Here is a 13,114-nt window from a genome sequence, read left to right as displayed (position 1 = left end):
GTAATATATCTCTCGACTGGAGGGATCTGTCATGTTTTGCTTCTGGTAGCAGCAATTTTTGCCTTTTAGCAGCTGTAACCATAAAATTACAGCTATAGTCAAAAGGCCAAGAGCAAACCACTCATCTCGTGATTCTGAGGGCACCTGGTCTTCAAATGACAGTACCGAAGCTGAGGACTATGATATCAAAAGAAATAAATCAGGTTTTGATTTGAAAATTGATTTGCAGTGATTCTGAAGTCTTTCAAGAGCCTGTTGACTGTTCAACGTTAGGTTTACAGGTTTTAACTGCTGTTGTGGTTCAAATGCTTGTCTGGAACTTGTGGTTAATCTTTTGTCCACAAATCTATGTCAACCAGGGCAGGGGAGTCACTCATCAGCTTTACCAGCATAACTCATTGTTTGGATGAAGCACTCCCAACAGAAGAGTGCTTTTTGCTGATGTGGTTCAGAGGAGTTGTGTTTCCATGTCAGGGGAAAAAAACTTTCACAGAACTTATGGTGCCTGTGTTAGTTATGCTGATGCTGGTCTGTAATCTGAACGGTGTCAGAGGTTTTAGCTTAGGTCTGTCTTTATGCAGCCTTTTCTGTCTGCCTCTAGATGAGTTACCTTGCCTATGCCTTACCTTTTAGTTGAAGAAAAAATGCTTCCTTTTCCCTGCCATGTTATGTCTAATTAAACTGTTACCAGAGCTGTGTGTTTCATATGTGGTGGGTAGATTTTAATAATTATGTTATTGTTTCCTTTCTAAGATAGAGTTCAAAAGCCACCTGCAACAGGGATTCAGCCAGGCTTATTTTGATACAAACAATGCCTACTAACAGATCGAGACATGAGGTTGTGTCTTAGACATGGATCTGTTGGAGAGGGTCCGGAGGAGGCCACAAAAATGATCCAAGGGCTGGAGCATCTCTCCTATGAGGAAAGGCTGAGAAAGTTGGGGTTGTTCAGCCTGGAGAAGAGAAGGCTCTGGGGAGACCTTATTGTGGCCTTTCAGTATCTGAAGGGGGTCTACAAGAAAGCTGGAGAGGGACTTTTTACAAGGGCGTGTAGGGATAGGACAAGGGGTAATGCCTTTAAACTAAAAGAGGGTAGATTTAGGTTAGATATAAGGAAGAAATTCTTTACTGTGAGGGTGGTGAGGCACTGGCACAGGTTGCCCAGAGAAGCTGTGGATGCCCCCGTCCCTGGAAGTGTTCAAGGCCAGGTTGGATGGGGCTTTGAGCAACCTGGTCTGGTGGAAGGTGTCCCTGGCCATGGCAGGAGGGTTGGAACTAGGTGAGCTTTATGGTCCCTTCCAATCCAAACCATTCCATGATTCTATGATAAAAGGCTCTATTTAAGCCTGACATGACAAAACTTGATGTCTGTGGCCAGCTGTAGAAGTTACAAGCCAAGAACCAATATAACTTTTAAAGTAACAATAGATGATGGAGGGGATGAACACAGGAAGACACTGTGGGTGGGATTCAGCTCACTTGAGATGGGATTTCTACAATGTAGACGTTGACATCCAAGCTCCTTACTCATCTTTCAGGCAGTAAGGAGAATTAGGCCCTTTTAGGACACGACTCGTCTTACCTATTCTAGATGCCTCCTTTGGGATGCTGATTTCCTTTTCTCCCTGGTGATTATAAAGAGAGTCTAGATGTCTAGCTCAGATGTCAATGCTTACAACAGGTCAGGAGAGCTGTCCTTCTTGCCCATCACTCTAGCTGATCATTGTGTGATACGAAGGAGCATTCACAGGGCCCAGCGAGAGGGAAATTTAACAGAAAACGATGTGTCTTTGGCCGGACAGATGAGTATACATACTTGTATTCTGCAGCTTAGAGGGGCTTGTGGAGAAAGAGGCACTGAGTGGGGAGAGCACCTCGAGGTAAGGTGAGAAAACAAACTACAAGTAGTTCAGCATCTCTTCCATCCTCTTAACGAGAAGCAAATGTTTTTATGTCTCTGGGAATAAAGAGGACAAGTTCTTGAAACCAAGCTTTATCTGATGGAAGTGGTTAGAACAGGTCTTAGTTAATTCCTGTCTTTCTCGTAGGTGGAAAATAACCTCACATAATAAATATTATTCTTCTCAAGTAAATCTGTTAAGATAATGAAGTGGAACACTTTTTTAAAAAAACAAAACAAAACAAAAAACAACAACAAAAACAACAACAAGCCTTCGTGTGCTTGCCCTGACCTGGTGGGGGCGTTGCCTTTCTTGTAAGCGCTGCCATGTGGTTGGAACAGCAGTGCTCAACTTTTAGCAGGAGAAATGCTTCATTTTGCATGCTCTGTATCCTGCCAGCTCCGAGATGCGAGGCTGGTGAGCTAGAGAACCTGGGCAGGTTGAGGCTGGGTAGGTTGAATGTTCAGTGAGTTTTGTGGGAGGGAGCGGCAGCTGCATTGCCTGCATGTTTGGTCCTGGCCTTTTTTGCAGGTGACCTCAGGTGTAGTACCCACTGCTGCACCCCCATTCTGCCAGCTGTAACTCTGCCCAAAAATCCAGAACTAAGAGAATATGAAGGCAGTTGTAACATTTAACCAAAACTCTGGTATTTAAAAGGGCTGGCATAGTACTTGGATTTGATGCAAACTCTTTTGGTCATGTGCTATTAAGAGCGTCGCATTTGCTCTGTGTTCTCCAGTTCTCCGTTTCTGAGGAATAAAAGTATATTGGTTAACATAAGCAGCTCAGTTTAATTTTAGTACGTTAATTGTTGTAAGTAATAAGTATCAGGCAAACTAATGTGTACAAATATTACATATTGTATGAAAAAGAGTATTCTTTTCTAAATTTAAAAATAAGACACTGTCAAAATGTATCAACATGTATTTGCATTATGAAGTACAACCATCTTAGAGATGTGAATGAGTGTTTATACTGGCTTGCATAATAGATGGACATTTCTGCCGAACAGTTGTGTTTCTGTTTGCAAGCTAACTGCTATTTCTAGCCTTAGTTTTTATTGCTACTTTAATTTTTTTAATTATATAAAAAGCAGATAATATTACATGAAAACCAAACATTCACAAATCTTCCTTCCCGTTCTACTTTTGTTTGGTACTTAGGAAGGAGTAATATCTCCTACTGATCTAGACCTTGTGATGTCTGATGGATTGGGATTGCGATATGCATTTATTGGACCTCTGGAAACCATGCATCTTAATGCAGAAGGTAGGTAGTTTTAAATGATACGAATATGAAGTGAAGGCTTACATTGCACAAGACTCTGGAAATGTTGTATAACAAACCAGGCTAGGATTGCTGCAACTATGACTCGTGTCTCTCTTTACTGAAGAGGAAAATTTATCTGAAACTTCAGGTCCTATGGAAGGAAATGAATATTGACTATCCTGTTGTAAGTGATCAGATGAAAGTTGACATCTAATTGAAATGCTAGGTGTACTTCACTTTTTACAAGATTTGTCCCAGTGCTTTGCTAACATTGCTGTACTCGTAGTTCAGGACTGTCTGAGCATCAGGAAAAGAAAGTATTGGAAAAGTTCATCTGATAATCTGGTGTCAGCAGAAACTCACTTTCTGTAGGCAAGTGCTGTATTTTTTCAGAATTCATAGCAAAGGCTCAGGGTAAATATGGCTGGAGCTGGTTTGCTTTAAGCTGGCTTCGATCCTGAGTGAAGTGAAATTGCTTTTGTCCACAAAACACTGTGCATACAAAGTTGACTTGACAAAGCAGTGAAGTAACAGTTCAACATCTGTCCTGCATAATTAAGACATTTTTAGATGTGTTTGAGATAGTATGTATGAATACCAGCTAAATAAAAAGTGAATTGCATAAAATGAAATAAAAATTATGGATCAGGATTACAACGGTTTAAGCAATGACTTGAACAAAACATGAAAACTACAAGAAGTGAAGATCAACTATATATGTTTTCACTCTGAATATTATGGGCTGTGTCTAGTTTTGTATGGTCTCTGACGTGGTAGGCCCTTGATGTGTTACTGGATGTTCTAGGCACTACTGCAATGCCTAATAATACAATAATGAAACAAAAATAAGAATTCAGGATCATAAAATATCAGTGCACAATTAGAAATGTTATTTTATGTCTACTTGTTGGTTAGTTACTTGGCAGAAATGTATGTCTCAAGGCTGACTCAGCAATTTCAAAACAGATGTGAAATTGTGGATCCTCCACCAGTGTGTTTCAGCTTGTCAGTTTGATTGTATACCAGTAAATTAAATGTCACAGTGTTTGCTTCTGTGCCTTGCTAGGGAAGCAACATCCACCCTCTAGATAGAGACATCTTCATAAAAGTTTCTCTCTTTTGCTGTATTCATATCTTTCTGTTTTCCAGTCCTTTCTAGTGATTTTAGACTTACTCAGTATAAAACATATACATTCTTTAGATAAAACAGAATAGATGCACACAGCACTAGCCTTAAGCACAGCAATCTACCTGGAGTCTTGCAGGCCAGGGTTGTCTAGTCCTGCCCCCCCCCCCCCCCCCCCCCCTAAGCTGCCATGCCATTCTCTGCAGGAACTGCTCCTGCGCAGGGTCTTCTGCCAGAGTAACTTGCTGAACTGCCTCTACTAAAACGTAAACCCAAAGCAAAATGCTTATTAACTACAAAAAAAAAAAAAGTCCATTTCAGAGATCGTCATACTTGTGAGTTCTTTTTTTATTCATATTTTAGACTGCTTAATTCTAAAACAATGTTTACTTCAGATGAATGGAATCGTCTAAGTAATCTGGGTTGGTTTCGATGTTGTTCTTGCAGTGCCCTTTGGCATTTGACGTTCCATCATGATCCAGCTTAGCTTCCTTCCTCCCGTCAGGGAGTAGTCATTGTTACAAAAACATTTCTGAAATTTCCCATCTCAAACCAGTTGTAGTTAACACATGCAACTAGTAGGTTGCTTGATCTTGGCAGAGACTACCCAGCGTATAGATTAGTGCTGCCGTTTGTTAGGAATGGTAGTGTTACAGCTCGGAGGAAGAAAAATGATGAAATATAATCTTGATAGACCAAAAGAGTGGTCTTGTGGTGAGCTAGCAAAATACAAAACCAAAACTTTGCATCAGTCTTCAGTGCCAAGGCAGGCCCTCAGGAATCTCAGGCCCCGGAGGTAAGAGAGGAAGCCTACAGAGAGGATGACTTTCCCTTGGTCGAGGAGGACTGTGTGACGGATTGCTTAAGCGATCTGGACGCCCACAAATCCATGGGCCCCGATGGAATGCACCCACGAGTGCTGAGGGAGCTGGCAGATGTCTTTGCTAAGCCACTCTCCGTCATCTTTGAGAGGTCCTGGAGGACAGGAGAGGTGCCCGAGGACTGGAGAAAGGCCAATGTCACTCCAATCTTCAAAAAGGGCAAGAAGGGAGGACCCAGGGAACTACAGGCCGGTTAGCCTCACCTCCATCCTGGGAAAGGTGATGGAGCAGGTTATCCTGGAGGTCATCAACAAGCAAGTGGAGGAAAAGAAGGTTATCAGGAGTAGTCAACATGGATTCACCAAGGGGAAATCATGCCTGACCAATCTGATAGCTTTCTATGATGACATGACTGGCTGGGTAGATGAGGGGAGAGTCATGGATGTTGTCTACCTTGACTTCAGCAAGGCTTTTGACACAGTCTCCCATAACATCCTCCTAGGGAAGCTGAGGAAGTATGGGCTGGATGAGTGGTCGGTGAGGTGGATTGAGAACTGGCTGAATGGCAGAACTCAGAGGGTTGTCGTCAGCGGCGCTGAGTCTAGTTGGAGGCCTGTAACTAGTGGTGTCCCCCAGGGGTCAGTACTGGGCCCAGCCTTGTTTAACTTCTTCATCAACGACCTGGATGAAGAGTTAGAATGTACCCTCAGCAAGTTTGCTGATGACACCAAACTGGGAGGTGTGGTAGATACACCAGAAGGCTGTGCTGCCATTCAGCGTGACCTGGACAGGCTGGAAAGTTGGGCAGAGAGGAACCTGATGAGGTTCAACAAAGGCAAATGCAGGGTCCTGCACCTGGGGAGAAACAACCCCATGCATCAGTACAGGCTTGGGGTGGACCTGCTGGAGAGCAGCTCTGCGGAGAGGGACCTGGAAGTGCTGGTGGACGACAGGTTAACCATGAGCCAGCAGTGTGCCCTGGCTGCCAAGAAAGCCAATGGCATTCTGGGGTGCATTAGGAGGAGTGTGGCCAGCAGGTCGAGGGAGGTTCTCCTTCCCCTCTAGACTGCCCTAAAGCAGCCTCATCTGGAGTACTGTGTCCAGTTCTGGGCTCCCCCGTTCAAGAAGGATGAGGAGCTACTGGAGAGAGTCCAGCGGAGGGCTACAAAGATGATGAGGGGACTGGAACATCTCTCCTACGAGGAGAGGCTGAGGGAGCTGGGCTTGTTTAGCCTGAAGAAGAGAAGGCTGCGAGGGGACCTAATATATACTTACAAATATCTGAAGGGTGGGTGTCAGGAGGATGGGACCAAGCTCTTTTCAGTGGTGCCCAGTGACAGGACAAGGGGCAATGGGCACAAACTGAAGCATAGGAAATTCCGTCTGAACATGAGGAAGAACTTCTTCCCTCTGAGGGTGACGGAGCACTGGAACAGGCTGCCCAGGGAGGTTGTGGAGTCTCCTTCTCTAGAGATATTCAAGACCCGGCTGGACAAGGTGCACCTACAGCAGTAGGTGACCCTGCTTTGTCAGGGGGGTTGGACTAGATGACCCACAGAGGTCCCTTCCAACCCTTACCATTCTTTGATTCTATATACCGGTGTAATTATTTTATCATTATATAATATTCTCAATTAAAAATAACCCTAAAATAGCATAATTAGTACACTCGTGGACTGGACCACTTGCTGACAAGGTGCTTTTGTGTTTGTTCAGTAACTTGGATGATGAAAAATATTGCTTCACTCCTAATCTTGCCGATGCATTGTCTCTGAGTCTGGAGCTGCTCCTGTTTATGTGCTGGCAGGCTGAATCAGACTACTGCTCTCATCAGAGACAGTTTAAATCAAAGTTGCTGATGTCAGGGGACATGACAGCTTATAGTCGTATGGTACATTCTCTTTGGTTGCCCAGTATTGCGTCACATAATATGGAATAGTGTGGACCTCATCTTCATTGCCTAGGACAACCCACCCTGATGCATGGTACTAATAGTGCGTAGTTTTTATTAGTGGAGGGGAATGGAGGTAGAGATAAGAAACCTCCTCTGTCCTGTTCATTAGCCTGTCCAGCAGTTTCACCAGCTTCACAGCAGCTGCCTTTGTGGCCATGAGGTATTGATTACTCACAATCTTAAACTCTCTTCGAATGAGTGAGGCAGGATTGGGCATGCAGGAAGCATGTGAGAGAAAAATGCTGTTATTTGTGGGAGATGCTGGAAGAAGGTGAAGTTTGTTTTGTTTTTTGTAAGGGTGCTACGATATTTTTGTTTGGTTTTGAATAAAGAATATTATTGCAACGATTTTTTTGAGATCAGTGTTATTTCTTTCTCTGTGGAATGCATACATCAAGATCCTCCCATGAATTTCCTGTGTGCTAATGCCAGGTTTCCCCCATGTTCGTTCTTACATCCTTTCCTCCATATTCATAAATGGTCCTATCAAAAGCTATTATTCAGGCCACATTAGATTACCCATTAAATGCATGCATGAATATTAGGAATTTGGATATATGGCAGTGAGCCAACAGCCTTGAACATGGAATAAAATGACAGCGTCAAGTCACTCTAAAAGGAGCAGAAGCAACAACAGCAATTTGAGAACTGAATTGCGACAGACAGGAAGGAAACCCCTTTGGGGGGAAAAAAGCACATCCAAACTGCATAATATTATAATGGTGATTGTTGGTTTCAGTAAATAAAGTTAAGGTTTATGTCAGCTTCAGTAAGCTCTGTCTTTTGAGTCTGTTATCTTGTGATTTCACATGGCAGCATCGCAACAAATGCAGTGAGCTCTTTTACAAGGAACAGCAATAGACTTCACTAGAGTCATTTTACCCATTTACTTATTGAGAGATTACATTAGCAGGCAGAGTGTCCTTCTTGTATATGTACCTGGCTATTCGTGAATATACTGAAGATGATCCAACCTCAGTAAGATTGTATCTCCTGGATCTCTTGTTCCTTAAACTGTCAGCTTCTTTGAAGCCCTTAAAAAAAAGCATCTGTAAAACCAGAGGCTAGACTATCATATACTGTATTTTACATGTTTGCAGCAAAAGTTCTTCATATATATTTCACAATTGGCTGTCTTAGGTCAGTTACTTTATTAGTGAGTTTAGTGAGCTATAATTGGAATTTAATCTTGATCGAAACTGCTAATGTTAGCAAAAGAGCTGGATAGGGGGAGATTGAAGGATCTTTGTTGCTATTTTCTCTCCTGCATTTATAAAAACACCATTGCAGGATCATATTCTACCTATGTGGTAGAATATGAATATAGAATTATACTGTGGTATTAGTACAGGTGTCTATAGGAGTTGTGTGGAAATTGGGGCTGATGTATGGTCCCTGTAATATCAGTGCAAATATCTGGTAATCTAGGAATGAGTCTGCATAGTCAAAATTGTGTTTCTCTTACTGGAAGTGGGAATGCTTGCTCATCTTGGAAGTACCTGCCAGATGAATTGGTTTTGGATGATAGGAGCAGAAGGATTGTGCTGTATGAAAAGCACAAAACATGAAAACGAAAGTAGGGGGGGAAATCATAATAAACCATAGTTTGAAGGAAGGGTATTTTTTTTTGTCTGGCTAGGCAAAACATAGCCAAGCATCTTTTTTTACAATTACTGTAGATAGGTATGCTGGCTGGTTCAGAAGCAGAGATTATTTTCATTGCTATGGCCGCTGCTTGAATGCTGCTATATAGGGAGCAAACCAAGCTTTAACCCAGTTCAGGAGCTTTTGTACCACAAGCTACTCAGCAGAACAGGTGAGAATCTCTAAGTTAAGGTAGCAAAGTCTAAGAAAAGGGAGATTGCCTCTGTTTCTGTCCAACCCACGTGTTGTCCTTTAGGATAATAAAATATTTCAGTGTAATTCAGCAATACTTGTAACAGGATACTACTGAGATGAAATATCACAGTGGTACATAGTCACATAAACACCACTTCTTTCATGACCCACCAGTTATATTATACATTTTTAAACACATTCAATTCATTTCCAAGTAGGCTGAAGAAAACAGTTTATAGTCTTTCTAGAATTGCTGTTTGCCTCTGTGCAGCTGCAGGGCTTTTCTGTATGAGAAAGTTTGTGTGCAGCAAGCAAAGGTGTGAATTTTTCAGCAATACTGGCTGCTGTGCACCAGTTTCCTTCTGTGGACTCTTAGATGTAAAGTGATTCCCTCCACCTTCTGAATGCAGCAGGTGACTTTGCACAGGCATTCTTAATGCTTTATTGCTCAAGTCATCATAGATGTCTCCTTAAGAACACATTTTGGTGCATCCTTCTCCCTCGTGCTAACAGAAGAATGTGCGTGGTCACCAAGTGGCTCAGACTGAGCAATTCATCCCAGATATAACTGGTCTAGCAAAAGAAGTGGTTCATATTAACTCAGTTTAATTCACTGATGCAGCTCGCAGCAGTCCTGCACAAAGATTTGTGCATTACTGTTGAGATGGTAATACAGGGACAGTGAGAATAAAACTTTTTTTGGTGTTGCCACTCTCTTACGGTAGTTGAAAGTATTCACACAACTACAGTCAAAGTGAATTCATACAGGAATTAATGTAGAGCAGCAAGCATCCTGTGAATTCACACCCTGACTAGGAGCATGCATCTGTGTTCAGACACACCCTTGAAGATAGGGTGACATTTAGAAAGTTCTCCTTGGAGCTGTAATGTCTAGAAATGTAATCCCTCTATCAGCAAAACAAAGAGGTTGGGACTTTTTTTTTTCTCTGAATATAAGCTAACCATGGCAGATTCCTCTGTGGTGTTCTTGAAATATACCCCCTCTTTTCTGCTCTCATCCATACTCATCTTCAGTCTTACCAAGTGCAGCCTCTTGTTAGATTTTACCTGCTAAAATCAACCCTACCCCAATCTTATCAAATTGTTGCTATTAAATCAGTGACTTAACCATCTCACCTACTTTTTTTGAGTCATTACAGTACCTTATTATGCTGTTCATCAGGTTCAAAGTCATTAAGTTAATGCTTAGTATTGTGAGGCACCCTCTGTCTTTGGCATGTTCCCTGTCCTTGCCAGTAACACTTGCTCCTGTCTCTTGTTTTCTCTCACAAATATTCTCTGCGCCTTCCTTGTTTTGTCCCATGTGTAGTGTCCTTGCCAGACTGGTTTACCAAGTTTGCTTGCTTGCATCCTTCAGCCCTCGAGCTTGTTGTCTTATGAAGAGGAAGAAATGAGACTTAGCATACAAGAAGCTAAGACACTTGAAGATACTTACATATTTTAATGCATGAACATCCTACATTTTATCCTGTCATGTTTTCCATTCTTTTTTCCTACTGCTCCCATCACCTTTATGTTTATAAACCTCACCTGTGAAGATGTCTTCTCAGGGCGGTGAAGCATTTTATGCACGCTTCTAAGCTAAATATCTGTCCTGAGTTCCTGTTCCTTCATCAATGCCCTGTTCATCTTGATGATGCAAGTAGAGGCATTTCACTGATACCCGTGTTTGCACCACACCAGTGCAAGTCCTTCAGGTAAGGACCTGCAAACCTGAAGTGTAGTTATGTGAACAGATTCTTGTGGGACACTTCATTAGCTATTCTGGAAACTGCCTGGACTCTCCTTGAAGCTAAATAAACAGCAGCTTATTCTTCCTTTGTTGGTGATATAAAGAGCCTTGCATTTCCTAGATGTTTATGGCAACTGAAGAGCCTTGAATCAATGCCCTCTCATCTAGCTTGTGATGACATATTCCTGTAACTATACTGTACAAGTCAGAAAAGCTGAGTGGGTTTGAGAGTTGCAAGGAAGACAGTATTCCCCTTTTCATCTCTATAATCCTGTATCCCTTACTCCCTTAGAACATTTTGTTACTCATTCCACTTCTTCCACTCTCCGTAAACTCGTGGTGGAAGAAAGATTCAGGGAACTCCTACCTTCTCTGGAGGCATTTCTGTTCTGTGTTCATGGTTCTCAGGTGACTGCTGCAACATCTGCCTTCTGCCACAGCCCCTTCCATCCAACATTGATGAGACAAGTGTGTAAGGAAGGTGGAGGTTTATACAGGGAGCCAACAAACCACATAGACAAGAGGAAACTTATTGTCATTCCTGTGCTGCGAGTTGTTTCCCCTTTTTCTCTGTCCCAGGTGCATCATTCTTTTTGTGCAGTTGGACATAGTGGGGCACAACATGGGCACAGCAACTGGATGCAAGGAGAGATGTTGATTGTTTTTAACAGCCCCATTTGCCATCTTCTTCCTGTTTCTCTAGCTCTCAGGTGCTCCCCTGTCTGTCTCACACTGTTTACAGATGCTAATTCTTCCATCTTAAGCTGCTCCCTGGGCAGTATCAACAAGGATTAAAGTTGAAGGGATTCTGTCATATTTGTTTTCTGTCTCCTTGTCCCTGTCCTCCAGTCAAGTGCTCTTCTCATCCACCTTTGTAGTAGCCCTGACCTTTGAGCCAAGGGACTCCTAAGTCTGAAGGCCTAGAGTCAAATATTTGCCAGTTTTGAGGTTGCAGGTGAAAAGTGTTTTTCCAGTAATATTCCCCATTGCTCAAGTGCCTTCTTGAAGCTGGCTGCATAGGGTTGATCATGACTGCTTAAACCAAGTTAAAGATTGCGGTGTCTCCACTGAGATTTCACACTAGGAGTGCTATCTTGGGTTAGCTATTTTAAAATTACTTTTTTTTCATCTTTGAGTGGCACCGTGTGTATATTCTACCTTTTGGTGTATTTTCTTCACTTGAGACTTGAAAGATTTTGCAGTGTCCTCCCCCTGCTTGTCATGCAGCATTCGTGTCATTTCAGCGACAATGTTGAGATCAATTATACTAATGCTGCTGCTCCTCTCTAAACCAATAACACTTTTTTTACCTTTTATTATTTTGCTGACTTTGCTTAAGGCTTCTTTTCATTCATACATTGCATGCAGTGAGTGAATTATATTACACAACCTGCCTTTGGCGTGTCTCTGTTGCGTTGGTGAGGTACACCCACCCGGAAATTGTTCTGATTCATTCAAGCTGTAGGTGAGCTGCCAGCAGGCGCTCAGTTTCCAGGACTAGCTGGCTGAGTGAGCTTTGAAGGCCATCTCCAGCTCAGGAGTTCACATCCACCAGGTAAATGGATCAGCCGCAGCCAAGCATTCAGCTTTCTGAAGATACTAATGTTATCTGGTGAGATTGAGGGTCATGAAAAAGATTCTGGCATGCAGTCTTCTCTTCTACAATCTCCTGACTGTACCAGCATCAAAACTGCTCAGATCTATGGTATTACTACACAAGCTTACCAGATGGTTCGGAGGTTGCCCTTGACTTTTAGAAAAACACCAAACCCAAACTCTTCAGCACTTGTCTATGTATCATAGACCTGTGTCAGCTGGATAAGCACCAGAATAACTCATAACTGACACTGCTCCGTTTACCATTCCTTTTATTGCCAAGTGCTTATGTAGATTTGCTTGAATTGCCGTATTTGACTGAATTGCCATTTGTGATTTTGTGATTGTCCAGTTGGCAATAGCTGCTACCAGCAGCTGTGAGCTAGCAAGGTGTACCCACGTCCAATAGTTCTGCACTCTTCAGCCTCAGCCACTTCTACATCTGGGAACTTTCTGTGATGTTGCATGATACGGGGGCAAACATTTTGCTCAGACTCCTCACTGTTATAAGAAAAAGCTCACGTGAGCGAGGTGAAATGTAAATATCATTGCCTCGTGGTTGGTGCATGAGTCTCATCCAGAACTGTCTTGTGTTCCTAAGATTGCTAATGTGGATAGCATGTCACCTGCAGGTTGATCTGGGTTGGCTTCAGGTGCCAAGGTCTGTGAGCCCAGCTGTTAAGATGTAACAGGCAAGCACTTATGCTAATGACAGGGTATGGTCACTAAACCCTGATAACCAGCGGAGCTTTCCAGGGTGTTTATGGAGGGCGATGGTCTCTGCTTATTCCCTCAGTGAAGAGAGAGAATCATTATCACAGTCTGTTCCACATCCCACGGTAATGCTTCTCTTCC

General features: G+C 42.7%; 1 protein-coding gene across 4 annotated transcripts in view; it reads left to right on the top strand.

The window, feature by feature from the left end:
* CRYL1 (crystallin lambda 1) overlaps window positions 1–13,114 on the top strand; it is a 70,508-nt gene that overhangs the window by 43,168 nt on the left and 14,226 nt on the right. For all 4 annotated transcript variants that reach the window (XR_012763736.1, XM_075418937.1, XM_075418929.1 and 1 more), the window contains exon 6: window positions 3,065–3,170. Coding sequence is in view for 3 of the 4 variants with exons in the window: in XM_075418937.1 (XP_075275052.1) it covers window positions 3,065–3,170 (106 nt within the window). In the remaining variant the exon portion in view is untranslated. The remainder of the gene's footprint in view (window positions 1–3,064; window positions 3,171–13,114) is intronic.

This window comes from Opisthocomus hoazin, chromosome 1 (genome assembly GCF_030867145.1).
Source record: "Opisthocomus hoazin isolate bOpiHoa1 chromosome 1, bOpiHoa1.hap1, whole genome shotgun sequence".
Classification (NCBI taxonomy): Eukaryota; Metazoa; Chordata; class Aves; order Opisthocomiformes; family Opisthocomidae; genus Opisthocomus; species Opisthocomus hoazin.
This window is presented reverse-complemented; position numbering and strand designations above follow the sequence as displayed.